Source organism: Passer montanus, unplaced genomic scaffold (assembly GCF_014805655.1).
Source record: "Passer montanus isolate IOZ18808 unplaced genomic scaffold, ASM1480565v1 scaffold43, whole genome shotgun sequence".
NCBI lineage: Eukaryota > Metazoa > Chordata > Aves > Passeriformes > Passeridae > Passer > Passer montanus.
The window spans coordinates 369,183-396,148 of NW_024369151.1; the positions used below are offsets into that span (position 1 = coordinate 369,183).

At 45.9% G+C, this 26,966-nt stretch overlaps 1 protein-coding gene across 1 annotated transcript in view; it reads right to left on the reverse strand.

The window, feature by feature from the left end:
• Positions 1 to 26,966, reverse strand: part of RABL6 (RAB, member RAS oncogene family like 6) — a 53,899-nt gene that overhangs the window by 17,126 nt on the left and 9,807 nt on the right. Inside the window, exons 3-9 of the mRNA XM_039719864.1 lie at positions 24,018 to 24,065; positions 18,111 to 18,163; positions 16,838 to 16,929; positions 15,860 to 16,000; positions 14,752 to 14,857; positions 10,326 to 10,429; positions 502 to 854 (exon numbers count right to left, since the gene is read on the reverse strand). Of these exons, the coding sequence (XP_039575798.1) occupies positions 502 to 854; positions 10,326 to 10,429; positions 14,752 to 14,857; positions 15,860 to 16,000; positions 16,838 to 16,929; positions 18,111 to 18,163; positions 24,018 to 24,065 (897 nt within the window). The remainder of the gene's footprint in view (positions 1 to 501; positions 855 to 10,325; positions 10,430 to 14,751; positions 14,858 to 15,859; positions 16,001 to 16,837; positions 16,930 to 18,110; positions 18,164 to 24,017; positions 24,066 to 26,966) is intronic.

A 26,966-nucleotide genomic window follows, 5' to 3' on the forward strand; every position in this document is an offset into this window, starting at 1 on the left:
CAGATTTCCCCAGAGGGGGATCTGCTGTGGAGCCTGGACCTACGTGACCATTTCTGGCTGAATAACCTTTAAACCCAGTGCTCCGCTTCTCTCCATTGTGCACAGGAGCCCCTCCAGACTGCCACATATGTGCAAGAATGGCAATTCAAATAGCTTCTCTAGCCATTTTTTTTTGCTATTCAAGAGGTATTTTTGCTCCTGGTAAGAACCTGACATTTTACTCATTTCATTAGTGTACCCTGTGTGTACAAGATCTTCCTCTTAAGCATGCTACAGCCACCACCTAGCTGGCTGGACACTGTCCTCATGCAGCACAGAGACAAACGAAAATGCTGATCAGGAGAAAAGAGAATGACAGCCCAAATCTCCCTGGACACCTGCTGCATAGGCATGGTACCTGTGGCCTTCACACACCTGTCTGCTCAGCCTGTTGCAGGGAAAAAACGAAATGAAAACTGGAAGGCCTCTGGGCCACATCCTGCCAGGACAGGGCACACCCACCTGGCTGGGGAGGAGCGGGCTCGGCCGCGGGGGCTGTCCCGAAGAGCCGCGCGATGATGCCACGCCGGGGCGGGGGGGCTGCGGCCGGGGGCGCCGCGGGAGCTGCGGCGGGCGTGGGCGGCTGCGGGGCCTCGGGGGCAGGCACTGGTGACAAGGACGAGGCGGGGTCAGGAGAGATGGTGGCGCTTGCGGCAAGCGGCAGCGGCGGCTGGGGGGTGCTGGGGCTGGAGCTGCCCGTGGATGCGGAGCTGGGAGGTACAATGGGTGACTGGGAGCCGGAGGAAGGGCTCTGCCCGTTTGTTGCTAGTGGTGATGTGTGTCCTTGGCTTCGGGCTTCCATCATTTCCAGAAACCTGCAGGGAAGATAAATTACAAATGTAAGGAATGGCAAATCTCAGAATCCCAGACTGGTTTGCATTGGGAGGGACCTTAATGCTCATCTCATTCCAGCCCATGGGCAGGGACACTTTCCACTAGGCCAGGCTTCTCCAAGTCCAACCTGGCCTTGGACACTTCCAGCGATCCAGGGGCAGCCACAGCTTCTCTGGGCACCCTGTGCCAGGACCTACCCACCTCCACAGGGAAGAACTTCTTCTTCCATCCAACCCTGCCCTCTGCCAGTTTAAAACCACTGCCTCTTGTCCTGTCACTACCTGCCCATATAAAAAGTCCCTCTCCGTCCTTTATAGAAGTCCTTTTCATCTGGCTGTGTGCTGAGCTGGGAGAGTATGGGTCTGCTTCCAGCTGGGCTTGGGAGGGGTATGGATCCACTTCCAGTGACACTGTGACTCTCTGGGTCGCAATAAATGTGGTTTACCCACATGAGCTGAACTCACCCCATTTGCACTGAGGTGTGGAGAATCCCAACCTGCCCTGCACTACAGGATGAAACCTATATTTGCAACAGTACTGGAAACTCCCTGAATAGACAGACTATAACAACATGCCAGGGCTTGAAATGCAACCTGAAGTCAGTTGTTGCATATATCTCTAAAGGAGCAAGTGCTGTAGGAATGGCACATTTTTACATTCTGCAGAACAAATCACAGTACTCAAGAAAACTGCTGTAATAACCTCTTTATCAGCCAAGAATAGATTTGAGAGAGGAATCCTTGAATATCCAAAGAAAAGAGCTGTCCTGAGGGCTCAGAGAAGACTGACTACCATTACCCTTCTCGCAGGGTGCAGATCCACATGCAGGCTCTCCCCTGCACACACTCCCCCTCTGTGTGAGAGGCCCTGGAGCCAAGTAGCAGGAGCTCTGGAGCAGGTTGTGGTCCTGGCTGGGTTCCCGACTGGAAGAACATTAAAGCCTGTACCACTATTGAGAGTGAAAAGCTCTTTGCTTTTCCAAAAGAAACCCAAGCCTAACTCAAACCTCCCTCTGTAGCCCGCAGGGTTAGCAGCCTGTTTCACACACCGTGTGCAGAGAAATGTGGACAGAGACAAGTTTTTGCCATGAAATGGTCTGAAAGACAGATCTGCCACATGCTGCACAGCTAAGAGATACAGAGAGGACACTCAAAGTGAAGCATCCCATGTAATATCCAGCGCATCCCAGTCTCGCCTCTCATTTCATTAAGCTTAATGAATTTGTGCACAGAAGCTCTGGATTCAGCTGGTTCTACAAGACAGACTTTGGTTGTGTTCCAGGCAATGAGAGTGTGAAGGGAGAGCCTCCTCTCCCACACAGAGCATGACCTTGTCCTTCAGGGACCTGAGCCAGCCAGAACCTTCCCTGGACTGACTGCTGAGCAGAACACAAACAGTGGGGGTTAAGAGACTCTAAGCCTTGAGATACATTTAAGGAACAAAATATTATACTTTGTGACCAGCAGTGTCTGAAGCCCTAGGGAACAATAGCCCCAGGAAGCTCTTACTTGAATTGGAAACCATCAGTCCTTCCTAACTAAGTAACTGGGTAAAGTGGAGATCAAGGGCAGCACTAAAAAGCAGAATTAGTGAGGCAACATAAACAGACAGGGACAAGATACAGGTAGAACTGGATGATCCCAAGTAACCGAAATAGGAAGAAATTCAACAGTACAAACAAAATTGTCATCTACTCAAGGGTGAGGAAAAGCGTTCTTGCTCCCAGTTCTCCACATGAGAATGGCTGGGAAAGACTTGCCTCACTCACTCCAGAAGTCTGGACTAAGGACTACAATCCCAACCATGCCAGAGCTTGGCTGTCATGTGCTGTCCATTGATATCCAACCTACACCTGCCCTGATGCAGCTCCAGCCATTCCCTGGGTCCTGTCCCTGATCACAGAGAGCAGAGATTGGTGCTGCACCTCTGCTGTCCCTTATGAGGAAGCTGCAGACTGCCAAGGCACCTACATCAGTGCCATGCTGTGTTCTCACTGATGCTTCCATCAGGATCTGGGCCAAGACTATGTGCCTATTCCACCCAGAACACTGGTTAACACCAACATGAGCTCCTGGCAGAGCTGAGCTCAGAGTATGTGATGAGCATCCAGTGCCCATCCTCCCTCTCCTGGGGCGAGCTGTGTGACAACATGTTCCACTGAAAATGATGCATGGATTTGTCATGCACCAGAGAAAAAACATAAAGGAGTTTAACTCCTGCACTGAGGTCTGTGGAGACTGCATCAGGTTGGTTTGGAAGGTGCACAATACATCACACGTGCTGCAAGAACATGACAGTGTGTGCTCAATACCTCTCCGCCACTGCGCTCCCTTCCTGAGGAGGGGGGGCATGGCTCCACATCCTCCAAGCAGGATATGCACAGCATCTGTGAGGTGGGAAAAACAAACCACGAGGCCCTGCAATTCAGCCCTCACCCAACAAAGCTAAGGCTCTTTATCCCCAAACCATGTGAATTGCCATGGCCTGCAAAGCTGTTTGTGAGCTTTGCCTACATACAGTGTGCAACCCCTCGGCTCCACATCACATGTGCTGAGTGCTGAATTCTGCCATTCCTCCTCTCCCAGCTTTGATCTAGGCCTTCTGGTGAGCCGAAGACAGGAGAGCTGAACAGCTCTGCTTTGTGGTACTCACTCCTCCTCCTCCTCCCAAGACCCACTCAGCGTTAAAGACTTCTGCCTCCCAACTGTGAGGAGAGATTAATCCCAGATGATCTACACACATCTCTGTTCCTGTTTATAGCAACAGCAATTCTGGATGGAAGCCTGCAAGCCTGGGCACTCTGCACCCAGCAGCCAAGGTACTGCTGCCAGCAGTACTTGCTCTCCTGACTGTCTGTGGGAACACCAAAATCATCAACATGGTTTGAAGTCAGAATGAGCAACCTCTGAGCCTCAAGGTGCTGAGTCCCACCATCGAGGCAACTGGCTGACTCAGGTAGGATAAGATGATTGTACACTGAAGATTTGGGAACAAGGAGACACAAAGAATGTATAGAGTCACCTCAGTCTACAGAATATGAAGCTCAAAGGATAGTTAAAGCTGTACTCAACAAAGCACAGGAAACTCTTAACAATACCAGAGTATTTAAAGATTTACTGTATGTGGTTCTGCCAAAGCTGCCCATTTTGGAAACAACCTGCTTTGTTCTGGGAAAGCAGCCAGCTCCAGAGGGAGGGAAGGCTGCGACTACCACCTGTTTCTCCTCCAGAAACACATGAAATTTAAGAGCTGGAGGGGAAAAAACCCCCACTACATAACTGAAGTATAAAGAGTGTCATCCTTCCCTCCAGCGCAAGCAGACTGGAGCACAAAAACACATGCAGGCTTTGTCTACACCTGTGCTCCTGTACCTTTGTTACCTGTGGTGTGTGAAGGGCATAAAACAGGAGACAGCGAGTTCTTTAGTAGGAAGATACAAATGGTTATTTGGGGACAGCACAAGACAGACTACACAGACTCTTGCCCCAGCACAGCACTGAGGACAGCTGTGACACGTGTGTTTCATGTCACCTTGACCAGCTCCAACTAGACATGTGGGCCAAGCCTTGTGCTGTGACACTGGGGAAATGAGGGTGGTCTGACACTGCTTCTATCTACACAGGCTTCATAAACCAGCTCTGCTGAGTTCTTATAGCCAGATCTTCTGTGAGGGAGGTGGGTGGAAAACCAGCACATATTAAATGCTGCCAGCAAGCTCGCAGTAATTTCCAGGATGGAGGTGTCTATGCATCCTCCACACTTTGAAAATACTACATAATGCATGAATGCTTTCTCTGGCTTTACACACACTCCTCAGAGGCACAAGTGTGGCTGTTTTGGGAACACACCAGGCCAAACCTGCCATGTGTCTGTTTTTTCTCAGATTCTACACAATCTGTCCATTCCTCGCTCTTTCCATCAGTCCTTTGGAAAAGGACTCACTCAAAACCTTACTGTGGAATAAACAGCTTTGTGCCCCCTCTGAGGGAGCAGACCAGGTGCTACTAAAGCACAAGGTGAACTCATACCTGAGCACCTTTATTCCGTTGGGATACAGAGAATGCAAATACACCATGCACATTCAGGTGGGTCATCTGTTCTCATTCACAGGGGCTCCTTATTTGCCTTTTAATCCTTCCATTACAGACCAAGTCCAAAACATCCTCAAACTCCTGAATAATTCACTGGTGGGTGGACCTGCTCACAAGAGGAGACTTTTATACATTATTTAAAGATGAGCACAATCTGTGAGAACAAAAATTCATCAGGGCCTGAGGTTACTGTTGCTCTGCCCCCAGGGCAAACACAAAAAACACAAAAGGACTTGTTAGCCTCACAATTCCTAAAATTGTCAGTGCTTGTGTTCATTTAACAGTGAGGGTGGGAGCAGCCTAAAGCTTTTTGGCTCCTGGTTCTAACGTGCTGTGATAAATTGTTCATGTGGCAAGAAAGGCTCTTACCTTTCTTGGGTTATTTTACTAATTGTGAAAATGAAGATTAATCAGCTGGATGACATAATTTTAACTGGGGTTAGCAAGGTTATATTTTCACGTTTGTTTTGGGCTCATTAAAGACACTGCCTCAATCCCCCTAGCCCAGGTCCCTGAATGTAGAATCAACAGCCAAGCAGGTTTAATTCCTGCTGTTGTCCTGTTTTCCACCTGACAAAATGGATGCAGCAGGATAACTCCATGCTCCATAAAATACAGGACGTGTTCCATGTCCCCACTTCTCAAACAAGACTGACTGATGACAGGCTTAGATGCACTTAATTCTTAATGCAGCACCCCCAAAAACATGACCTACATAGAGTCCCATCATAACGTGATAAGAGTCCCATTCTGGTTCAGGCTGGCTCCTGTCCTGTCTGATGACCACAAGGATTCACAGCAAGTGGAGAAGATAAAAGTGGGGTAAGGGGAAGAGAAAGCAGGAGTGGGTTTACTCTCCCATCTGGTAGTTCAGCCTGTAGCTGGTGTCACTCTGGACCTGCATTTACATACAGTGAAGGATACCAGAGAACAGCTCCAGCAGCAGCTTCTCCTGCCACTGAGCAGGTGTTACCCAGCACCACGGTCTTCCTGAAATTATGAGCTATGCTCAATGTGGAAAAAAAGCAAATAAAACCCCAATTCCCAGCCAATGATTCTGCAGTGACTAAAGCTGTCTCTGGGGAATGTGTCTCCCTGAAGCAGAGTCCTTAGCAAAAGAGCCCAAATGCCTGTCTGCAGTCACTGGAGTGGCACTCACATGGTGAGAGGAGACAGCCTCAAGCTGTGCCAGGGGAAGTTTAGGCTGAGTATTGGGGAAAATTCCTTCATCAAAAGGGCTGCCCAGCCCTGGTACCCTTCTGTGGGGCAATGGGCACATTGAACATATACAAGTTTTCCTTGAAAACAGATGATAAGCTGGGTACAATTAAAAATGGAGAAATTGAGCAAATTACATACAAATTCAGAACATCATAAAAGTCACGAATGTTTAATAAGGATTCAAGAATTCAAAAAGGACTGAAATGTCCTTTTAGCAGCATTGAAAAAGTAAAGTCTGAAAGCACAGGGACAGTACCAGAGCCAGAGGTAGGTCAGGCAGCGAGGAGCCTAAACACAGGGAAAGAACTGGAAGCAGACTGTGTCTCCTGCAGGCACATCCAGGCAGTGGCTGCCCAGGCTGGCTTACGTAAGGTGGAAGAGGCAGCGTTGTGTGCCACCTCGTGTTGTCTCTGGGATCCACATTTGGGATCAGTGATGTTTTGTCCTCAGGTCCCCCCCGCTGCAGCAGGAGGAAGAGTTCTTGTTCTCTTTCAGTTCTCACTGAGCCACATTTAGCACTGGTCACTGTGACAGAGCAGCTACCAGACGTGCACAGGCGTGAAGGGAATAGCTGAGATGTCCTAGCGCTGTCACCTCGCTGTGCTCTGTGCCCTGATTTTATGGCAGGAAAGCAGGAATGGCCTCCGAGGAAGTGCTGCAGCAGCCACACCATGGCCTGTGGCCCCAGATACCTGCAGTCATCTCCCCTTGCTGTGCAATCTGGGTGACCCATAGCAGAACTCCCAGTGCTGTCTGAACTGAAGCAACTAACATAAAGGCCTTATGACAGGAGGTGTGACAGGTGGGGTCTCGTGACTGGAGGTGTGACAGCTGAGGGTTGGGTTCCTCTACCAAGCAATGAAAAGGAAAAAGCAAAGGAGGCCTCAAGTTGCACCAGAGGAGGTTCAGGTTGGATATGTTAACTTTCTTCACAAAAAGGGCAGCCGGACTTTGGAACAAACTGCCCTGACAGTGGTAGAGCTATCATCCCTGGAGTGTTTGAAAAACGCGGATGTGGCCCTTGGGGACATGGTGGGGTGGTGGCTTTGACAGTGCCTGGTTAACAGCTGGACTTGATGATCCCAGAGGGTTTTTCCAATCCTAAGGATTCCACATTTCTGTGATCTGTCAAGGGTCACCAAGTCACACTGCACCAACACACATGCTGTACACAACAGGGTGAGTGGCAGCAGTCAGTGTACCAGGTGCTCACTTGGACATTCACTGATGCAGCATATTAAACATGGTGTCTTAGGCTGGAAAATGCAAGATCTGGCTGGGGGTGTGTATTCTATTGCCATCTGATAGGGATGGAGCAGTTATCTTCTGTTAACCTGTTAAAACCAGGTGGGGTACTTCTCTTTATCGCTTCCACAACCAATCCATCCTCTGGAAAATATCTTCTGTTAATGGGCCACTGAGTGTCCCTGCATGGCTGATAAAATTCCATCATCCCATTGGGAGATGCTCTGCCCAGGGGAAGCAGCCAAGCATTCCTCCCTGGATACAATCTAAGCCTAGAACACCACAGCAGCCTTTGCCCACTGCATTCCCAGAGGAGCAGCTTTCTTCTCCACTGCACTCCCAGAGGGAGAGCAGGCCCATCTACACCACCACTGGACCTTCAGAAGAAAACTCCACCCTTCTCCAAGATCCCTGCTCCAACAGAACCATCACTGTCACTGCAGGAAGGCTGCAGCCACCATTTAATTGGACTGCTGACTCCAACCTTACCCACAGGGCGTCACTTCCTGTTCTAACTCTGGCAGTGTTTTGTATTACTGCATTTTTCTTTTTATTATTTTAATTTTTTTTCCTAATAAAGAACTGTTACTCCTACTCCCATAGCTTTGCCTGAGAGCCCCTTAATTTCAAAATGACAATAATTCAATGGGAGGGAGTTTGCATTTTCCATTTCAAGGGAGGCTCCTGCCTTCCTTAGCAGACACCTGTCTTGTCAAACCAAGACCCCTGGTAATTCCAAAATGATGGGCATCTGACAAGCATGGATGCAGGGACCTTCCCAAGCCCTAATAATGAGCACTGCAGACCTGCCTCACGCTGCAAGCTTTGATTCCCATCACACACTGTTGTGTTCACATGTACTGTTTCCCAGCCCAAACTGTTTACTAAGGTTGAGGCTTTACCCAAACCTAGGTTCTCTGACATATGAATGTGAGTATTTCTTTAAATTAGGTCTTTGGCTATAAAACTCAAGCCTGGAGACCTTCTGCAGGGATAAAAACTGAGTGTAAGAAGTGCATACCTTTCAGCTCTGGGGCTGCAGTAACCCCTTTGCAGCTCATCTGTCCCACAGTGGTACCATTTAAACAAACAGACTCTGTTTCTACCTGGGGTACAGAGAAAAACCTTAAAAACCCCAAAATAGCAGTCTTTAGTCAGTGAGATCAAAGTACTGACACATGATGCTCCCTGGTGCTTTTCTTTTGGAATCTGTGCCTCTAGCCAGGAAGAATCCAGGGGCATTTTAAAGCCCTTCCTCTGAAGAAGTGTTATTTTCTGAAAGTGAAGAACTTTGGCTTCAGTACAGATATGAGCATGCAGGAGCTGGTCGGCTGCATAAGGGTGTCACTTCATTTGCTAAACCAGAACCCTAGAGAAAAGTTTTGCTTTTAATATTTCAGCAACTCCTCTTTGTCAGGCTCTGATATTTCTGAGGCCATGTTAAGCTAATCTGGTCTGACAGTGCCAACAGCCTCCAGCAGGCCAGTGTGGTCATAATGGGTGATCCAGTCTAATACCTGCTGCTGGAACTAGGAGGTCTGGCCACCCCTCCACCACTACCACACTGCTGCTGCTGCTGCCTTTAACATCTAAGATCTGTTCTCAGAGCCAGCCCAACACAGACTAACCCTGAGGTAGATACAGCAAAGATAGATACAGTAAAGATAGATTTCACAGTCATAGAGTCTCAGACTAGTTTGGGTTGGATGGGACCTTAAAGCTCATTTCATTCCATGCCCCTGACACAGGCAGGGACACCTTTAATTGGACCAGGCTGCTCCAAGCCCCACAACCCTGTTTTTCTGCTGGATTTGTGAGCTGAAGTGACACATATGGAGACCCACCACATGCTAAAGCTGCTGGAAGGGCAAGAGGTGACAAAACAGCAAGATCTGGTGCTGTGAGTTTGAAACAACTCTGCCAACTCCTGATTCTATTAAGGATTCTCCCATTACTGAAGCAGTACAAATAAAAGTATGGAAAACCATCTGACAGCACAGCCCATGCAGCCCAGTCCTTTGAGTAGGGACATCAAGAGAAGTGCTGAAGGCATAAGGTGACTAACAAGTCCCTCAGGAGGAGAATGAAGTGAATGCTCTGGAAACAGCATTGCTTTGTGTGAATTGGGGTATTTCCATGCCCTCCAAGGAAAACATGCTGAACAAGGTTATAAAACTTGAAACTTGGTCTGAAAAATACTTGTCCAAAAGCCTGTGCATGAACATTTCATGATCATCAATTCCAATTTCCAAACAAAAGGTGCCTGTAAATAATCTTTTTTCAATACCTTCTGAGGCTGACTTTTCTGGCTTGCACACCACTGCAATAAAGGCCTTGTGATAGGAATTAACAGAATATGGATTCCTGTTCACTGTGCTACAGGTGTATTGGTTGTCTGGGGCTAAAGCTGGCAAACACCATTACAAGCAGCCAGGGCACAGAATGGACACTGAAATACGGCAAAGAGTTCAGAAGTGCTCAAAGGAAACAAAATACAGCAGTGCTGTTGTTGTTACTTTCTGCTGTCATAAGCCACAAAATACACAGGAGTGCAACAGCCAGGAGAGGAACCAACTTGTGTGCTGAGCAGCTGAGAGATGGAAAATATCCCCTTCTAGCACTTTATCTACTTCAGCATGTGCAGGCTCAGGTGTGCTGCTCAGTCCCACCTGCCCTGCTCTCCCCAGTCACGTGCCTGTAGGAACCAGATTGTTTCACAGGGATCCCCAGGTGCATGCTTTTCTTCAGGTGATGCCATTCAAAAGCAACATTTTATCCAAAGGATCCCTAAATGTTACTCGCTAGACCCTTCAACCTGGCCACACGCCACAGCTGGGGCTGCCCAACATTCATGTGACACCCAAAGCAGTTAGAAAAGACAGCTCAGTGACATACAGTTCGTAGTTTTGGTCTTCAGTCTCTTGCTGCACTGACAGCTCCTCCAGAGTTGCATCAATATCCAGCTGATTTGTCTCCAGCTGCCGTAGCAACGTCTCCCTCTGAGGAAAGGAAAACAAGCTGGGTCTGAGCAGAAGGGTCACTGTAACAGATCTCTGCAATGAGATCCTGTGTCACCACTTTGCCACAGCACCATGTGCAACAGGAACCCTGGCCCTGATCATGGTGTCAATTTAAATACAGAGCACAAAGGGACAGTGAATAAAAAGTAGATGATCTATAAAGTCTGTGTGTAAGAAGCACCTTGCTCTGTGAGCTGCTCTCAGCCATAAATCAATAGTGTTATTTCAGACACCACAGCACCAGTTACATTTGCAGAACGGATTCAGCCCCTGTAGAGATCAGCTGTGCAACTCATTCACTCAGGCCTTTTGATTTTCCCTGCACTAGATCAGACCCTCTAGGAGCAGGACCCAGTTGAAGGCAAAGTCTCCCAATAACTTTTTTTTGCTGTTGGGGTAGATGAGGGAGCACAACCTATCGACTCAGTGACATTTCAGAAGTCCTTGCCCCTCTGCCTCCAGCTGCTGTTCCACAGATGGGGGACAGACACCCTACCTCATTTTCAATGGGCAAAAAAGTGAGTTGACTGCACTAATGTAATCCAGGACTGCCCCACTCTGTCCTTCCTTTCCCACATTTCCCACAGAACTCAAACAAAAACCTCAGCTGAGGGGAAGTGCTCCCTCTTCCCGACATCCAGATGGCAGCAAGGAGAGATCAATACCCACAGGCACAGCCAGCTCCCTCAAGGGCTGCAGCCCTGCAGGGCTGATACAGCATCCACTCCTGCAGAAACATCATTCCGGATCCCCTGGACAAGACTGGAGCTGTCAGTGGTGCAAATCCTGCCCCACAGCCCCATCCCCTCTGCTCAGGCACAGCTGGCTGGCACACAGCTGGGCACTGGCCCTACTATCAGCTCACCTCCAGAATTTTGGAGTCAAAAGCCACATGCTTGTGCCTGAGGGCATCAATCCTCCCTCTGCCCCTGCCTATGCACTGGGTGGCACAGGAGCAGGGCCAGCTTGTGCTGAGTTGGGCTGGTGACTCCCAGCCCTGCACAGTTCCCATTACAGCAGGTCTATGGTGCTACATGCTGCATTCCTGCCTAGGCAGGAGGACATGCAGGAGAAACCCCAGCCTTCCTCCAAACTGCCAAGATTTTTGCTTTGATAACTGCCTTATCCTCCAAGTACATCTCAGCTTTGCTCTGACAAATGTTTTTGAAGGCTAGCATCAATAACCATGGTGAATTCTTAATTCCCTGTCTGACAACACTTGAACTCACTGCAGAAAGATCCCATCAGATGAAAAGCCCAAAAGGAAATCGATTACATAATTCTCAGAATAATATCTATCTGAGAAGACAAACATTTGCATGAAGTGATGGTGTTCAGTCTCTACATGCACATGCTGTTGGTATTATGGTTTCATAGATGTGACACTTTAAGCTATAAAGCCACTGCACAGGTTTGAAGAGCAATTAACCCATCTGGCTCACACAAATCACACCAAGTGCTGTGCTCTGGAGAAGGATCACAGCACAGCCTGAGCCCTCCAGGGAGAAACTGATTTATATCAAATTCCACTATGACTGAAATCAGCAAAAAAGTTTAAGTCATTTTTATTTTGTACTGTAAGACCAGGTGACTCATCACAGTTGAAAACCCTAATTTACTGTAAGACACAGTCCTTCTTGAAATGAAAAGGCTTCTGTGATCATTTAAGCTAATTTACTGCTTCCAAGGCATATAGAGTCTTCATGTTTACCTTTGCCATTGTGTTAAGAGCTTGGAGCAATCCCTCTTTTCTATGCTAAGTAATTTTTATTCATCATATTCAAGTGCTCTCTGCAGATGGAAACTTGACCTTAACTAACATGCATGCCTGGAATTAAGAAGTCATTACTTAATGCCAATTCCTTTATTGTCATTTATAGACAAGAAAGATTCAGCAAAATATGCTACTCATATTTAAAGCTACCCTGATCAGAAGTACTAATGAGGACTTTAGAATTCAAATTCTAGATTTCAGAATTCAAGAAAATCAAGATCTCAGAAACAATAGATATCATAATTTTATATTATTCATGCAGTATAAGCAAAAACGAGACAAAAAAGGGCAAGTCTACTGCTTCTTTGTCCCCACTTTCCTAAGACAGGTGAAATACATGCTGAGTAAATTAGCTGAACAAACAGAGACAGAAGGGCTACTGCTCTCCGGTGCTTACCTTAGGCTCTTTGTTAATTACTTTAATTAGACTTGTCTATTAAACAAATGGTGTGCCTTGCCTTACACTTTGGCTCTGAGACATACACCAGCTTTACTTGTTTCAATTTTCACAGATCACAATAAATCAAGAATATATACCTAATAAAGAGAGAGCTGCAATCAGTTTTGTACAAATTCATCACTACTAACAAAGTTCCACATACTTCAAAAAATATATTATATTTTACTATGCTGGTTATTAAAATATTAAAGAAACAGCTTATTTTTTGCAATGACCCAAAAGAAGGGAAAAAAATCACGTGCTAGAGACCAGTGCTCTAGCTGAAAGGCACTTGCAAGGGCTTCCCAGGAAAAGGCAATGTCAGCTGTCTGCAGAATCCTGTCTCCTTCCAGCACAGCATCTGGAGGCCTGGGTGACCTGATCCCATTTGTGGGTTTCCAGATATACCTACAGCTAAACTGCATCCTCGGATTTGCCAATCCTGCCCCTGGAAAGGAACTGATAAATAATTGAAGATCTCAGGCTGACAGAGAGAATGAGCTCTGTACTGGGGGTATGGATTTCAGCCCTTGCTTTTGCTATGGAAGATGCATGACTACAAAATGAGCACAGAATGTGCCACTGAAAACCACCCACTGACCCCAACCCTGCTGAGAGACAGCCTGGGACCTCGGATACAGCTGGGCTACTGCCCTGGAAAGCTGTGGAGGGCAGGCTGAGAGGCACAGAAATGTCTGAGGCTGGCTAAATCCTACAGGCATTTCATACCAGGCAGCATCCCTCTCCTTTAATCCTACTCTGCTCCAAGGAGACAAACTCCTTTCTGGAGCCTGGTACTGGCAAGGATCTCTGAAGATATAAGAAGAACCTTCAGGAATTGAGTCTAAATGTGATTTTCTCACAGATTTCAGCTCATGCTGCACTGGATGTTGAACAGGGCCAGCCCTGGTCCCTGTGCACTCCAACACAAGGTTCCCAGTGGGTGTCTGGGAGCAGTGAAGTGCCCCAAGGCAGCTACTGTGGAACAGCATGAGGCACTGCCCATAAACCCGTGGCACAAGTGCAAGAGGCACTGGAGAAACCAATGCAGCCCATCTTAGGTGAACTATGACATCAAGTAAAGCTCTGAATATGCAGTGTCATAAACTCAAACATTTCACCAGCAACATGCTGGAAGATTTCAGTCTTCTCCACTGAGCAGCAGGTTGGATTTACAGCTCATATTTCTACAATCTCCCCCTCAAAAAACTGAATTGTTTCACTGAGCTTTTATACGTTCAATTCTCTTATCCTGGTTCTTTCTGCTCTGCAGCCTGAGGACTTGGTAACATCCACTAATATATCTCAGCTCCTTCTGAAGTGGCATTTCACTGGGGATTATTTATATAAACATACACACATACACTTCAATTACTGGTGAAAGAGAATAAAGATCAACTGCCTGGGTTTTTCCCATCAAACAGAAAACAGTGACACAGCATCATATGTGCCCTCAAAAAGCATAAGCTACTCATCCCAAAGGACTCCCACAGGATCACCCCAAAAGCCGATCTTCTAAAGGCTCACAGATGAGAATCCCACCCTTTGCAGCCTTTGCCCTTCCCTCAGCCTTCACAAGAATCCTTACATACAAAGGAAACATGAGACTGGATCCATGTGAATGGGATGCACGTGGATCTCATATCTAATGCCGTTTACCATTAGGGCTAAGATTTTCAGAAGAGGTTCCTGAACTATTCAGATAATGGCCAAATCTCTTCTCGTGTGAGCTTTAACTGAACAGAATTGAAATCAAAAGTTTAACAGATGTGTGTATTTTACATTTTTGACTTGGTAACTGCACCACTGGATGCCATTTTCATGCCAGTGAAAATGGAGCCTTTCTCCTGAGGTCAGTATTGGGAACACAGCACAGCTGACCTCTTGCAACCAGAAACATGTTTGAATCAGTCACAGGCACCAATGCTCTGACATAATTTTGTTATACCAACTCTAATGAAAAGAAGGATCTACTCAGGATCCTTTAACAGCAAATGAAACCCCAAATACCAAATTCCTGCCTTAGAAAGGAAGCAAATCCAATCTGTCCCACAGATCCAGCACATCAGGATAACATCCCTGCCTTACCTGCAGCTGCAAGAAGGGGATGTTGAAGAACTTGTGCAAGTACTTGAGGCCAAAGCTGTTCTTCATGGACGACTCAGCATAGCGGAAATAGGAGGAGCCGGGAGGCCTGCACAAGCAGAGAGGAGAACACTGTACCCAGCACAACCTGCAGACCCTGCACAGGACTGGGTTACACACCATGACCCACCCCACAAGCCAGCCCCCACCCTCAAATGTAGCCCAGGGCATCATTCTGCTTGGACTTACTATTTTGTGTACAGCCAAAATTCACACTGAAGGGTGGCAGAAGGTGGCTGTTGGTGTGTGACAGTGTCATCTGCCTACCAGGCTAAGAAATACTCTGTCAGGACAGGGATGCTGGTTTCCTAAACTGGGGATTCACAGCTTTACAAGTTGTTCATTTCATAGTGAAGGTTTTTGTTTTAAAAACCACAATTGGACTGACAAAAATAATACACAGAAATTATTTTGTAAAGAAATTATTCTGTAATGGATAAAGTCTTAAAACTGACACCATTTCTTTGTGCCTGACACAGGCATAAACAAATCAGAGATGAGGAAAATGAAAAAATACCTTAAAAACATAAAACTACATAAAAAGGTACCATCTACTGAATCTTAACCAACAAATACTATTTTATACCATGTAACAGAGCACCTCAGATCTCTGCTTAAGGGAAATGCTTGTCTGGCTGGTGAGGGACATGTGACTTGGCCGTGCCCTGCAAGTGCTGTGTGGGGGATGCTCAGAGGCAGAGCAAGGACACAGCTGCCCTGGCTGGCTCTCATGTAGCTCAACCACTTGGAGCAAAGAACAGCTGTGCTATGGGGAGAGCACTCTCTCACAGAAGGACTATCCAGAAAAGATGGCTTGTTGGGAACAGCACTTCTGAAAGGCACATGCTGTCTCAGGCAGTTTCCAGGAGCATGGCAAACAATCTACTCCAGATCAAAGGGCTCATGGTGTCAGCAGCTGCTGCTGGTGAGACACGGGGAGCTCTGGGAGCCCAAGGCAGAGGGCACGTGTGACATGGATGTGAAACACGGCAGTGACACGGTCACTGACGGCTGATGGCAGGAGCAGCTGACCTGCTGCCTGCCGGCTCACCTGTTCAGGTTGTCAATGAGGTCCCGCACGTCGCCGGGCAGGATGACCCGGTGCTCCCCCATGTCCCGGTAATTCCCAAGCACACACACTGGAACGTGGGTCGGGACTTTAGGAAGCTCCCTCAGAATATAGTTAAATGTCCTTCATCAGAGGGGAGAGAGAGAGCGAATGAGTGGGGACATCCTTCTGTTAGCAGTTTCATGCACAAATCACAAAGAAAAAAAACAACAGGAATTTTTTTTTCCAAAAATCCTTCCAAGTCTTTGGCTTCTTTACCCCATCACAGAAACACATTAACCCCCAACATGTTTGCATGATTCTTTATTCAAAGCCAACTTCAAAAGCTCAATAATCCACTTTCACCAGAACCTTAACATCTCCTACAGCAATCTCAGTTCTGCAAAACTGTGGAGTCAGCAGAAGGAAAGGATTCTCTCCCTTCAGCTGTCCACAGGCTCACTGACCCACAACAAACCAACATCAGCCTAAATATAAAGCAGGAGATCTAACCCCTTTCTCTTTCCACTCTGGTTTCCTTATCTCACTCACTCTCCTCAGATGTGCAAAACCAACAGTCCATTACTTCCGTAGATTAATGCAGCATGGGGCCTCTAAATAATCCTTACTAATACCACTTTCTTGGGAATTTCACTAGCATCCTCCTTTCCCTTGCGCTCTGGGGAGCAGGGTTTGCAACATACACTTCGCACCTGTGACAGCACTAATTATCAAGCCTCAGCCAGCAGCATATCAGCAATTGCAGCACACAACCCACTGGAACACTGCTTGTTTGGAACAAACCCATGAGAGGAGTGTATTAAAAGCCATGTCACAAGATAAAGCTATTATTTTAAAGGATACAAGCTTGTTCCAACTCATTAGGAGGGTTATCAGCTTCCAAATGCAACTGGGAATCTGGAAGTCATTTGTTCTGTCTGAACAAGGGAGAATCACGTGGTGCCAGTAAAGGTCTCTTACCACTGCTTGGTGATGTCAAACATCATCACTACACCGTTGCAGTTCTTATAGACATCCAGGAATTCTGCATCCAGAGCCATTTCCGAATCTGCCTGAGGAAATAAAGGCAAAGAAGCAGTAAATAACTGCATTCAACTTCAGGCTGATACAGAACACAATGGATACAGTACTGACTGAGCAAACTTTGTAAAGTGACAACCACTGTAAGGAGTACCCCTGGATTTCACACCACTATCACTGAAATAAGATACCTGGTGATTCCCAGCTTCCACTTCCCATGGGAACAGGATGTGAAGCACCTGATGGTCTCTGACATCACATGCTAAAACCCACCCCTGTCCTTTCCCCTGTGCTCCCAAATTGTGTGTTGGCAAAAGAACTCCATACAAACCACAGAGTGAAGGACAGAGAACACAGCTCCCATTCCATCCTTTTCCTGACTCAGATATTGGCTCTACTCTTAATGCTGCTGGTGTCCAAATGCTAAACCACAGAGTGGAGGACACAGGACACAGTTCCCATTCCATCTTTTTATCTTTTTCCTGACTCAGATATTGGCTCTACTCTTAATGCTGCTGGTGTCCAAATGCAGGAGGCAGTTTCTCCCATGGATGGCTGACAGGATTAACACCCAATTGACTTTTCATCATTTGGACTCTGCATGCTGCTAAGTCCACAAAGCACTGGTCCCAGCTCGGTCTCCATGGTCCCAGCTCAGTCTCCATGGCTCCTACTGGAATTTGGTGCCCCTGGAATAATTCTCACTCCTTTCCCAGGAGTGGAAAATGCACTCACATTTGCAAAAAAGATGCAGCTATGGTAACTGTTCTCATAAAAGCATTTCCCATGGGAGAATATTTTGAGGAAAATTCTCCTCATCTGAGCCTGAGCAGATGGACACCAGTGAGAGTACAACAGCCCAGCTCCGAGGAGCGGCCAGAGCCGGGCATCAAGTAATTTCTTCAGGCCCCACAAGAAGGCCCTGACAAAAGGAATTTCTGCCTCTGCTCACAGGAGGACAGGTACAAAGCTACCGAGCAAACATCGGGACACAGTCATTCCCAGCGACAGAATGAAAAACAGCAGGGAACTTGCAGTGAGGGTACGAGCAGGGCTGAAATGCACAGAACAAGGAATGAAGAGCATTGGCATCACCCACTGTCCCTCACCCACCTGCCAGGCAGGCCTTAGGGCAGGAACAAATAGAGAACTTGCTCCCAATGGACCAAAGATGGACAAGAGGCCTCAGACCTCTGAATTCTAGGTGACTCACCTCCTGAGGGTCATTCTCCAGTTTCAAACCATCTCCTCGTTTTTTGCATTTTCCTTAAAAAGAATAGTAAAAAACATAAAAAGCATTACATTGGGCAAAGAACTGGAAGATCAGTCTGGACAGATGCAGAGCAGTTAGAACACAACCATAAAGCAAATCCTACTTCTACAGTAAGCCTGGGGGATGAGGAGGGGTGGGATAGGCATGCCTTGCTGAAGAATCCCAGCTAGTCTATTTAAAAATGAAAAGTAAAGCAATCCAAAAACAGAACTTATCCAAGAAGAAATCCAAGAGAAATCAAATAAACTGTGGGAGAGGAGTTGTGAAGATGCAGAGACAGCCTACATGTGCTCCAAAGGCTAGAGCCAGAGGGTCAGGTCTGGCCATCACCAGTGAAGGCGCAGAAAAGAAATCCTCCAGAAGCACCACCCAAAGCACACAAAAATAAGCCAGGTAGCAGGTACAACTCTGATTAGGCTCCCAGAAAAGTGCAAGAAGCAATGTGCCTAACATTCGTAGAAGACACTAGAAAACCACTCTAGATTTGCCCCGCAGTCCCACAGCCATGGTCCCACCTGCAAGAATCTAGTGGTTTCTCTCCAACTCATCTGCTTACCCTAAGGCAGTTAAAGGGCAGCCCCTGAGGCTTCTCTCTTTCCTTACACCTTAGGGAAGCATTTTCTGACATTTTAAAGTACCAATAGCATTTAACTCAGCACCCCAGAAACTGAGTGTTTTTAAACTTCAGCCTCCCTGGAAACTTTGTGTCAAATCAATTACAAACTAACTGTGTTTCCCAATCTGATAGCCTGGAGTCTCAGCAGAGAGGTCTATCCGTACCTATGATTATCAGAGTGGCCATCAGCTGACATGATTTTCTGGTGCAGACACTAGTCTCTAAGGATTGCCAGGAAACCCAACATCTTCTGTCACCTACTGCTAAAGAGGTTTAGTGTGGACACACCATGAAAAAACTTGGCCCCTTGTTTAAACTGAATGTTCTGAGTTTCCAGAATTTTACCAATGATAAGCACTGCACAAAGAATAACTCTGCAAGATCAGGAGTTATGTTTGACAGATACCAAGTACCTCCCAGATGTTACTGACAGCATTTAAGAACTGTACTTCTGAAATAACTTTTTTGTGTATTTTCCTAGTCTAAATAATGAAGAGTTAACTAAATTATACTTGCCACAGTCTTGGAATTGCTTCTCATCACTTCTAGAAATTTCCTGTGTTGCTGATAACAGAAGGCGTTGGCAGCTCAGATGCACCTGAAAAAACCCTCCCATTGTCTCTGTAAGACTCTCTAACACTGAGGACCAAACCAGCTTCCACCAGCTCTTAACTCTGCTGGATCACATGCGGAATTCACAGTTCTGCCAGATGCTGCATGTGAAACGGTTTGTTTTCCCTGCACACAGCTCAAGGATAAATAGTAAGAAAATACAGTTATTCAGAAAAGCTTTAATGCTGCATGTTACAGCAGGTGATTCTGGGGGTGCTTCTGTGCATCACTGCAAAATGTTTGCCCCACTCATGTCAGCTTACTGCTGACATCTGAAAGTAGCAGAAATATTAATCCTGATCCCTCCTCATTTGGGCAATGTATTTCCCTGAAGGATCCAAGTATGCGCTCTGATTCTTCTCTGCAGCTGAAGGCGTGGGATGTCTAGGCCATGCATGTCTTTTCCCACTTCAATTCAATTAATTTCAAGTCAGTGACATTTGTTTGGCTTCTCTGAATATCCAAACGTCGCTATTTCTGCAGTCACTGCTTGGCATGACCTGAATTTCTAGGTATTAAAAAGAGAAGCCCAAGCAACTGCAAATACTCTCCATCATTCCTCCCATCCTGAGAAATCAAGGTGTCGGTGTAACCTGGGCATATTTACAGTCAATGCTTTGAGACAGAATATACAACCTGCACACCTCTCCCTGCTCATGGTTTTCTGTGTGTATCCAGAGGAATGAGTAATATTCTCACACACTGCTCATCAGCGCTGCAAAGGAGGTCACCTCAAAGGAGTCATAGAGCTGAAAAGCGCATGTGTGTACAGATTCATGCACAAGCTCTATTTTTGGAACCCAAACTGCAGCATGAATCAGACAAAGATAAGATCTATGCAGTGACAAGATGTAATTCAGCCTGTAAAGGCAAGGGCACGGTGACAATTGTGTCACTGTATGCACGAGGTCCAGATTTCGAGGTTGTAGTGATGTGTAATGGAGGAGCTTCAATTAGAAAACATGGGTGTGCATGCTGCTATGGCCCAGGTCCCCTCCCAGGAACAATGGCTGCTCCTCATTTACAGGCATAAGAGCAACTGTGGCACTAAATACACTTGGCAGCTCTGCCCTGGAGTCCACAGAACAGCTCCTACTGGACAATGGGGCTGTGACCATCACTTGAATCTCTGCAGCAGTATGTGCCATCGGTTTTGCTGCAGGATAGAAGGATTCAGTACAACTTGGCAACAGATGCTGTTGACCATGCAAGAGGGCTGCTTCCCTTCACCGATCTAAAATACACATCTGGAATATGTGCATCCCTTGTGTTATCTAACTTGGAACATCTGAAAATAATAGAAATATGAATTCTGATCTTTCCTCCTTCTCGTAGGACATGTCTGGGAGGCAGAGGGGTGAAGGTGCAGCAAGGAGAAAAGGAATCTTCAATGCAAGGGAAAGTGTCCATCTTGTGGGCAACAGAAAAAAAATATGATTTGATGCCTTCAGTCATGTATCAGAAAATATGTGGAAACTAAAGTGGCAGAAGTTACAATACAGGAATTTACAATTGTTCCTGAATCCCCTGCATTCAAGCAGCTTCTCTGAATTCAGGATCTGTTATAGCTTTATGACCTGCAGCAGTTATACAACTTGCTGCAAAGCCAGAAGGATGAGTCAGGATTGTGACTTCTGCTAAGAGAGATCTTTCCTGTGCTCTGTCAGTTCCAAGAGCAGCAAAGGAGCTATTTACTACACATGCCACACAAAATCCAATACAATCCACGGCTGGAGGCAAGCTCATCTTGGGAAGATTTTAACAAATGGCAGCTTTCCAGATATGATCCCAGCTCTCTGGGCAGGCCCAAGGTGAATGCAGCAGGCAGCAAGGAAGTCTGGACTCCAGGGAGTCTGCACATTTAAAAAAAGAATCCCAAATAGTCAAGAGCCAAGAGGAGCAGTAGAGTCTGACAGCTGCCATTCCTCACTGTCTCACCACACTAACCAACCTGACAGCTTTTAAGCTTTCACAACAAACCTCCCCATGTTTCCAAATTATCATCTGGATGCTAAATAACACCAAGCTAAGTCACTGTCCAGGCAGGGCCAGCAGAGCTGCCCTCTGCATCCCAGTGGATTCTGGAGGGAAAATCCACCTTGCTGAACCAGCAGGGACAGGGAGCACACTTCCAGGGAGCACCAGGAGAAATACTGCTCAGGAAAATCACTGTTAACTTCAGCCCACAAATGCACATCAAGTTTTCAGGGTGCAGCTCCTGCAATTTCTCCAGCCCCCTGTGACTGCAGAACAGCAGCACTGCTCAGCAGGCGAGAGCCCAAAGCTGCTTTACACAACTGAAGCCAAAAAATGCAGTTCATGGATGCTCCTGTTAGTTAGTTAAGCTATAACTCACATCAGGGTTTTCAACACAGTTTCCCCCATCATTTAAACAGAGGTCTCCTAACATCCTCTGAAAATGAAACAGGGAAATGCTGGCAAAAGAATTTCAGCCTGGAAAACTGCATTGAAATGCATGTTCAGAACATATATTTTTTGACAGTCTTAAATCCAGCCCAATAAATGCAGTATTCTGCCCAACTCTAAATACACACATGAGCCAGGATCTGGTAGGCAAGGGGAAAAAAAAAAAAGGAGGATCAAGTCTTGTCAGCACTATGCTATAGCAGCACTGGTACTTTACTGCAAGTCTACAGTCCAGTATGACTCTCACCCAAAGCATCACGCAGGAGGATTTTTTGTCCTAAGCATACAGAAAGAAAACAAAAATGTCATAACATTAGGATGAAAATTAGATATGAGCAAGCTCTTAATGCTTAATATGAACATTCTCCTAAAGTTATGCTTATCAGGAATCCAAAATGCTATGGCAATAGGAAAGGATTTGATTTCATTAACATCATCATGATTCAATTTTTACATTGCACTGATTGAGCACAACCGATTGCAAAAAAATACAGATCTGGGGTCCATAAGTGTGGATCTTAACAGAGTGAGTTTTATTTCAAAAGAATATAAAGTGAAGGGAAGAGAGTCCTTTAAGATTTCCAACATAGGCTCTGCTGTCAGAAATCAAAGCAGGACCAGAAGAGCTGTTATCAACATCTGTGCATAGCACATCCCGTCCCCTTCGCCAAAAAAACAAGTCTCTAGTTGAGAAGATGAGAGAACTCAGAGAAGCTATTCACAGAAATAAGTGCTGGAACCACATGATTCCCAAATTAAATGTCTATCTATTCATACCAAAGCTGCAAGGCAGCGAGAACACAGATGTTCTGCTCAAATTCCAGCCCTCCACTTGTGATCCCACAATCTGAAAGCTGAACTAATCAGACTGACTTCAGCAGTAGCTCTGGCCTAAGCAAGGTTTTGCCAACCCTGTGAAAACTGGGCCTTAAAACACTAAAAAGATAAAGTGCTCAGGATTTTCATTTAAAGTTCCTGACTCAAGTTTATCCTGAAGGCTCCATTAGGTATCTGAACTAGAGGTGCTACTGCTGATTGTCTTTCTTTTTTCCCTATTCCGAATACAGTTCAGCTGACATGAAAAATGACATTTCTCCTCTTTCCACTCCCTATTGTAGTTTTAGTTTTTGGTGTAACACAAGTGTAAGTTGCACAGGTGGTGCCTCTGAGATGCCACTCTGCTGAGGAATGTCTGAGAGCACAGATTCCAGCCAAGGCTGCAGGAAAGGCAGCACCCAACAAACCATCAAAGCTTGAGTTTCGATTACTGTGGCAAACAAATTTGACAGGCACAAAAGAAGAAGCATCACTCACAGCGCAAGACCTGCTCACCTGTGCAGCTGCTTTCCTGACCATACTCACACACTCACTCCTCAACCAGGAGCCTGGCTGGTACTAAATGCCTCTTAGAAGCCAAACAACATCTGCACTTGGGGCTACAGAATGGACTGTGGAGATTTACATCAAACCCAACCCCTTCCAGGAACAGATCCCACTGCATCCCGTTTGCACTGCATCCAGACTGTGTCTTCACAGACATTTTGGAGTTTGGTTTTGCTCTTTATAAAACAAAAGCTTATACTCTGACAAAAACTGAAAACTAATGAAAAATGTATTTATGTATCATAACATTTTCCTTGGCTAAGCATTTAGAAAATGCTTTGCCAAATGTTTTGGAATGCACATATTGTATTTTCTGTCCTAGTGAATTTAAGTAATTGGCTTCTCTTTCATCCTCCGCCCCCCTGCATACATTACCCACTACAGCCTATGGTTTTACCAATTTAACAATAGAATGCCTTCACAAAAACAGCTCAACAAGAACTTTTATAACCAGAACAAAGAACTCAGAACCTGTCTAAACATTAAAGCACACTATAAAGGGGAGAAGGTGAAGTTTATTCTAAAGCTCAGAGAATTGGAATACATAGAGCAGCAGGCACTTCATCTCATAAGCACGTGGAACAACTGCTTCTGAACACTGGGTTGGATCTGAAGTTCAGATTCCAGATAATGGGTTCTAGCATAGGGGACCCACCTCTCCTTTTCTTGTTCTTTCAGGAAGTGATATAATAAATACACATTTTTTTAAAAGCAGAAGTAAGCAGGTATTTCTGAATTCCATGCAAGTTTTTAATTAAAACTGAGAAAGAACAATGGATCTCCACTAGAAAGAAAGTTGCAAATCTTACCTTTGTCCACTACATCCCAGACTTCAACTTTCACAATGTCATCAGTGGCTGGAAGCACAACAGAACACAAAGGGTTAGAAGGTTTCTGTAGAACACCTATCACTCAGAGAGCCCAACCCACAGCCAACATGGAGGAATGTCAAAGCATAGGCAAGTCAAAAGAAAAGCAAATTATTTGCAAGAAAAAAACCCAACCACAAGAAGGCAGTGAGCTGTTGAAGGTGCAAGCTGTCCACCAAAACCATGCTGTCTAAAGAACTTCATAAACACTCTTAGTCACATAAGTGATGGCTGCATTTCCTTTCTGGTTCATATCAGGTTTGAAGCATGTTGTAAGTACTTTGCGTAGACTCTTTCCATAATGTACAGAGGTTTACAAAGCCTTTCAAAAAAGATAAAAATCTAATTTTGAGGATAAAGTCTGGTTTATAAACAAGGCATACAACTGGCAAAAGGAATATACACATTTAAGAAAGATCAATCACAGCATTTCCATGTAAACATGACAGGCAGCACAGACAGTCCTGCAGCTACAGAAACCCATTCTCTCTGCACATTTCCAGGTATATTTTGTGAAAAATAAGGTCTCATTAGCAATTTTGCTTCCTAGAGCTGCAGCATCAATACATTAGAACCAGCAACATCTATTTGCTATTGCTAAAATCTGAGTTGCTAAAATATGAAGCAAGACATGCAGAATTCTAACTCCAGTGATTGCTGGTAGACACAGGCAGCCAATTCATGTTCAGGTGGCCTGAAGGCTGAGTAGCTCTGGATTAATGTTTCCATGGAATCCAAACAAGCAGTCTGATTTTCAGGAAGATGTCCCAAGAAACAGCTGCTTTTTGGAAATGTTACAGGCTTTGAAGCAAAAGCTTGCACTTGGAGCAGCTCATAACATAAAGCTGGAATAGGATGACTATGCCTCAGAGCATAAAATAACTTCATAGGATGGCATGAGAGTTTATCTATCTAAGTGTCACTATCAAAACAGTTAGTATTTTCTATGGAGAACTCACTCTTGGCTTAATAAAATGTTTCAAAATATTGTACAGACAGATTACAAATAAAGGAAAACTCTGATCCTTCGCTTCTGGAGAAAGACCCTTTTTCACATTTATGCATGAAGCAAAACCAGCCTCTGTTTTCCTCACAGTAATTCCTGCTGAACTTCCTATGTGCCAGCTGGGCAGGAGGCACTGGATGAACAGGAGACTGCCCTGGGTCAGCCCAGGCAGTGCCTTGCAGGACTGAAAGCACATGGTGGTACACAGCACAGAAACTTCTGCTCAAACCACTACACCCCAACTAATTAACTCAGTCCCTGAATATTTGTACAGATAATCAAACCAGGTAAGCTAAAGTCTAACCTGTGAATCACTCACCTGGCACCCGGGCGAGCCAGCTCTTCCCCAGGCACTGGCACTGCAGGAGCTCTCCCCGTGCCCCTGCAGGTGCTGGGACACAGACCAGCTGCTGCAGGTCTGCCCCTGATTCCTGCCCTGCTGTTGGCAAGGCAACTGCAGTGCCTTTCCACAATCAAGGCTTGCTGAAAAAGGTAAGAGATACTTGCCTTCCTCAAGTTTTGAATGGGCTCAGGAGGAGCCCAGGAGGCTGCTTGTTCTTTCCAGAAGTGCCATGTGAAGCAGTACATCAGGACTAACAGTTCAGAGAAGGGAGCCCTTGGGGTGACCAGGGCCTAGCACGGGCACTTTGCTCCTGAGCTCTCCACCTCCTCCCCAGGAGCCAAACACACCCTCAGTTAGGATGTGCTGGCCTGCTGAGTGATTCCCACAGAACTGACACCCTGCTGAGCAGCAGCAGTCCTGGCAGCTGGGGAGCTGAACTCCCTGACCCCACAGACCTGCTTTACACCCTTCTGGCTGAGGGCAAGGGCAGAATTTCTCACAGAAAACGACTGCACGAGACCCAGGAAACATATACTTCCACATTTTTCCTGCTAGCTCACAACAAGGAAGTTCTTCCCTTTCAGTACTAGTGCCACTCCTGATTATCCTGATCATGAAAGAGGGTAATTGTTTTAGTGTTGCTTTGTTGGCTTTGGTGTGTGACTCATACCCAGCAGCATCTCACCTGAAGGAGCTCTGTGGCAGCAAAAAGAATGCCAATTTATCCTTTCAACTCCCTAACTTGGATTAGCACAAACCACAGATCAAAGCACTCCAAAGATCTGTCCTGAGCTGCTATTTGACCACACACTCCATGGTCAGTGGCACACTGAGCACTGCTTTCTGACAAAATGATGGAGAGGCACGAAAAGGCTCTAATTGCATGAAAGCTCATTCAAAACTAAGAATTACCACATTGTAAGTGGGTTCATCACCAGTAACTCACAGGCCCTCAGACATTTCTAACCCTCATTCAATGACAGGATTCACCTCCTATGCTGTAGATCACAGATCCTACAGTGCAAAGCAAGTCTGCCACCCCCCATTCCCATCCCTCAGGCCTTTGAAGGATCTGAGAACAACTGTTTGTCAATTTTTATTTCAGACTCCCTTTCTCAGGCTGCCAAACAGAGAGAAACTTGGTGACCAGTATAATCCAAAAAAGTGTACCTTAGGGTCAGGAATGGTAATTCCTTACTTGGACACAAAAATTACAAATACCCATTACAACTGGCACAGAAAAGCAACTTTGCTTACTGTGAATAAGAAGTAACTACTAACTAACTAGTAGAAGATTCTACTACTTTAATTCCTCCAGTATAAAATTTCCGAAGGTCCTACATTTTGCGTCTAAAATCGAATTCTTTTAAGACCAGGCAATGTAAGAATCCTTCCATATTTGGCAGCGATTTAATTAACATCTGTAAATATTTGCCAGCAACTACCTCATAATGTTTATTCAAGGTAGCCTGAGAGCATGAACGTAGGAAAAACAAACTTTATTTTTTTTCCTACAGATTAACATGGCCAACAGGGCAGG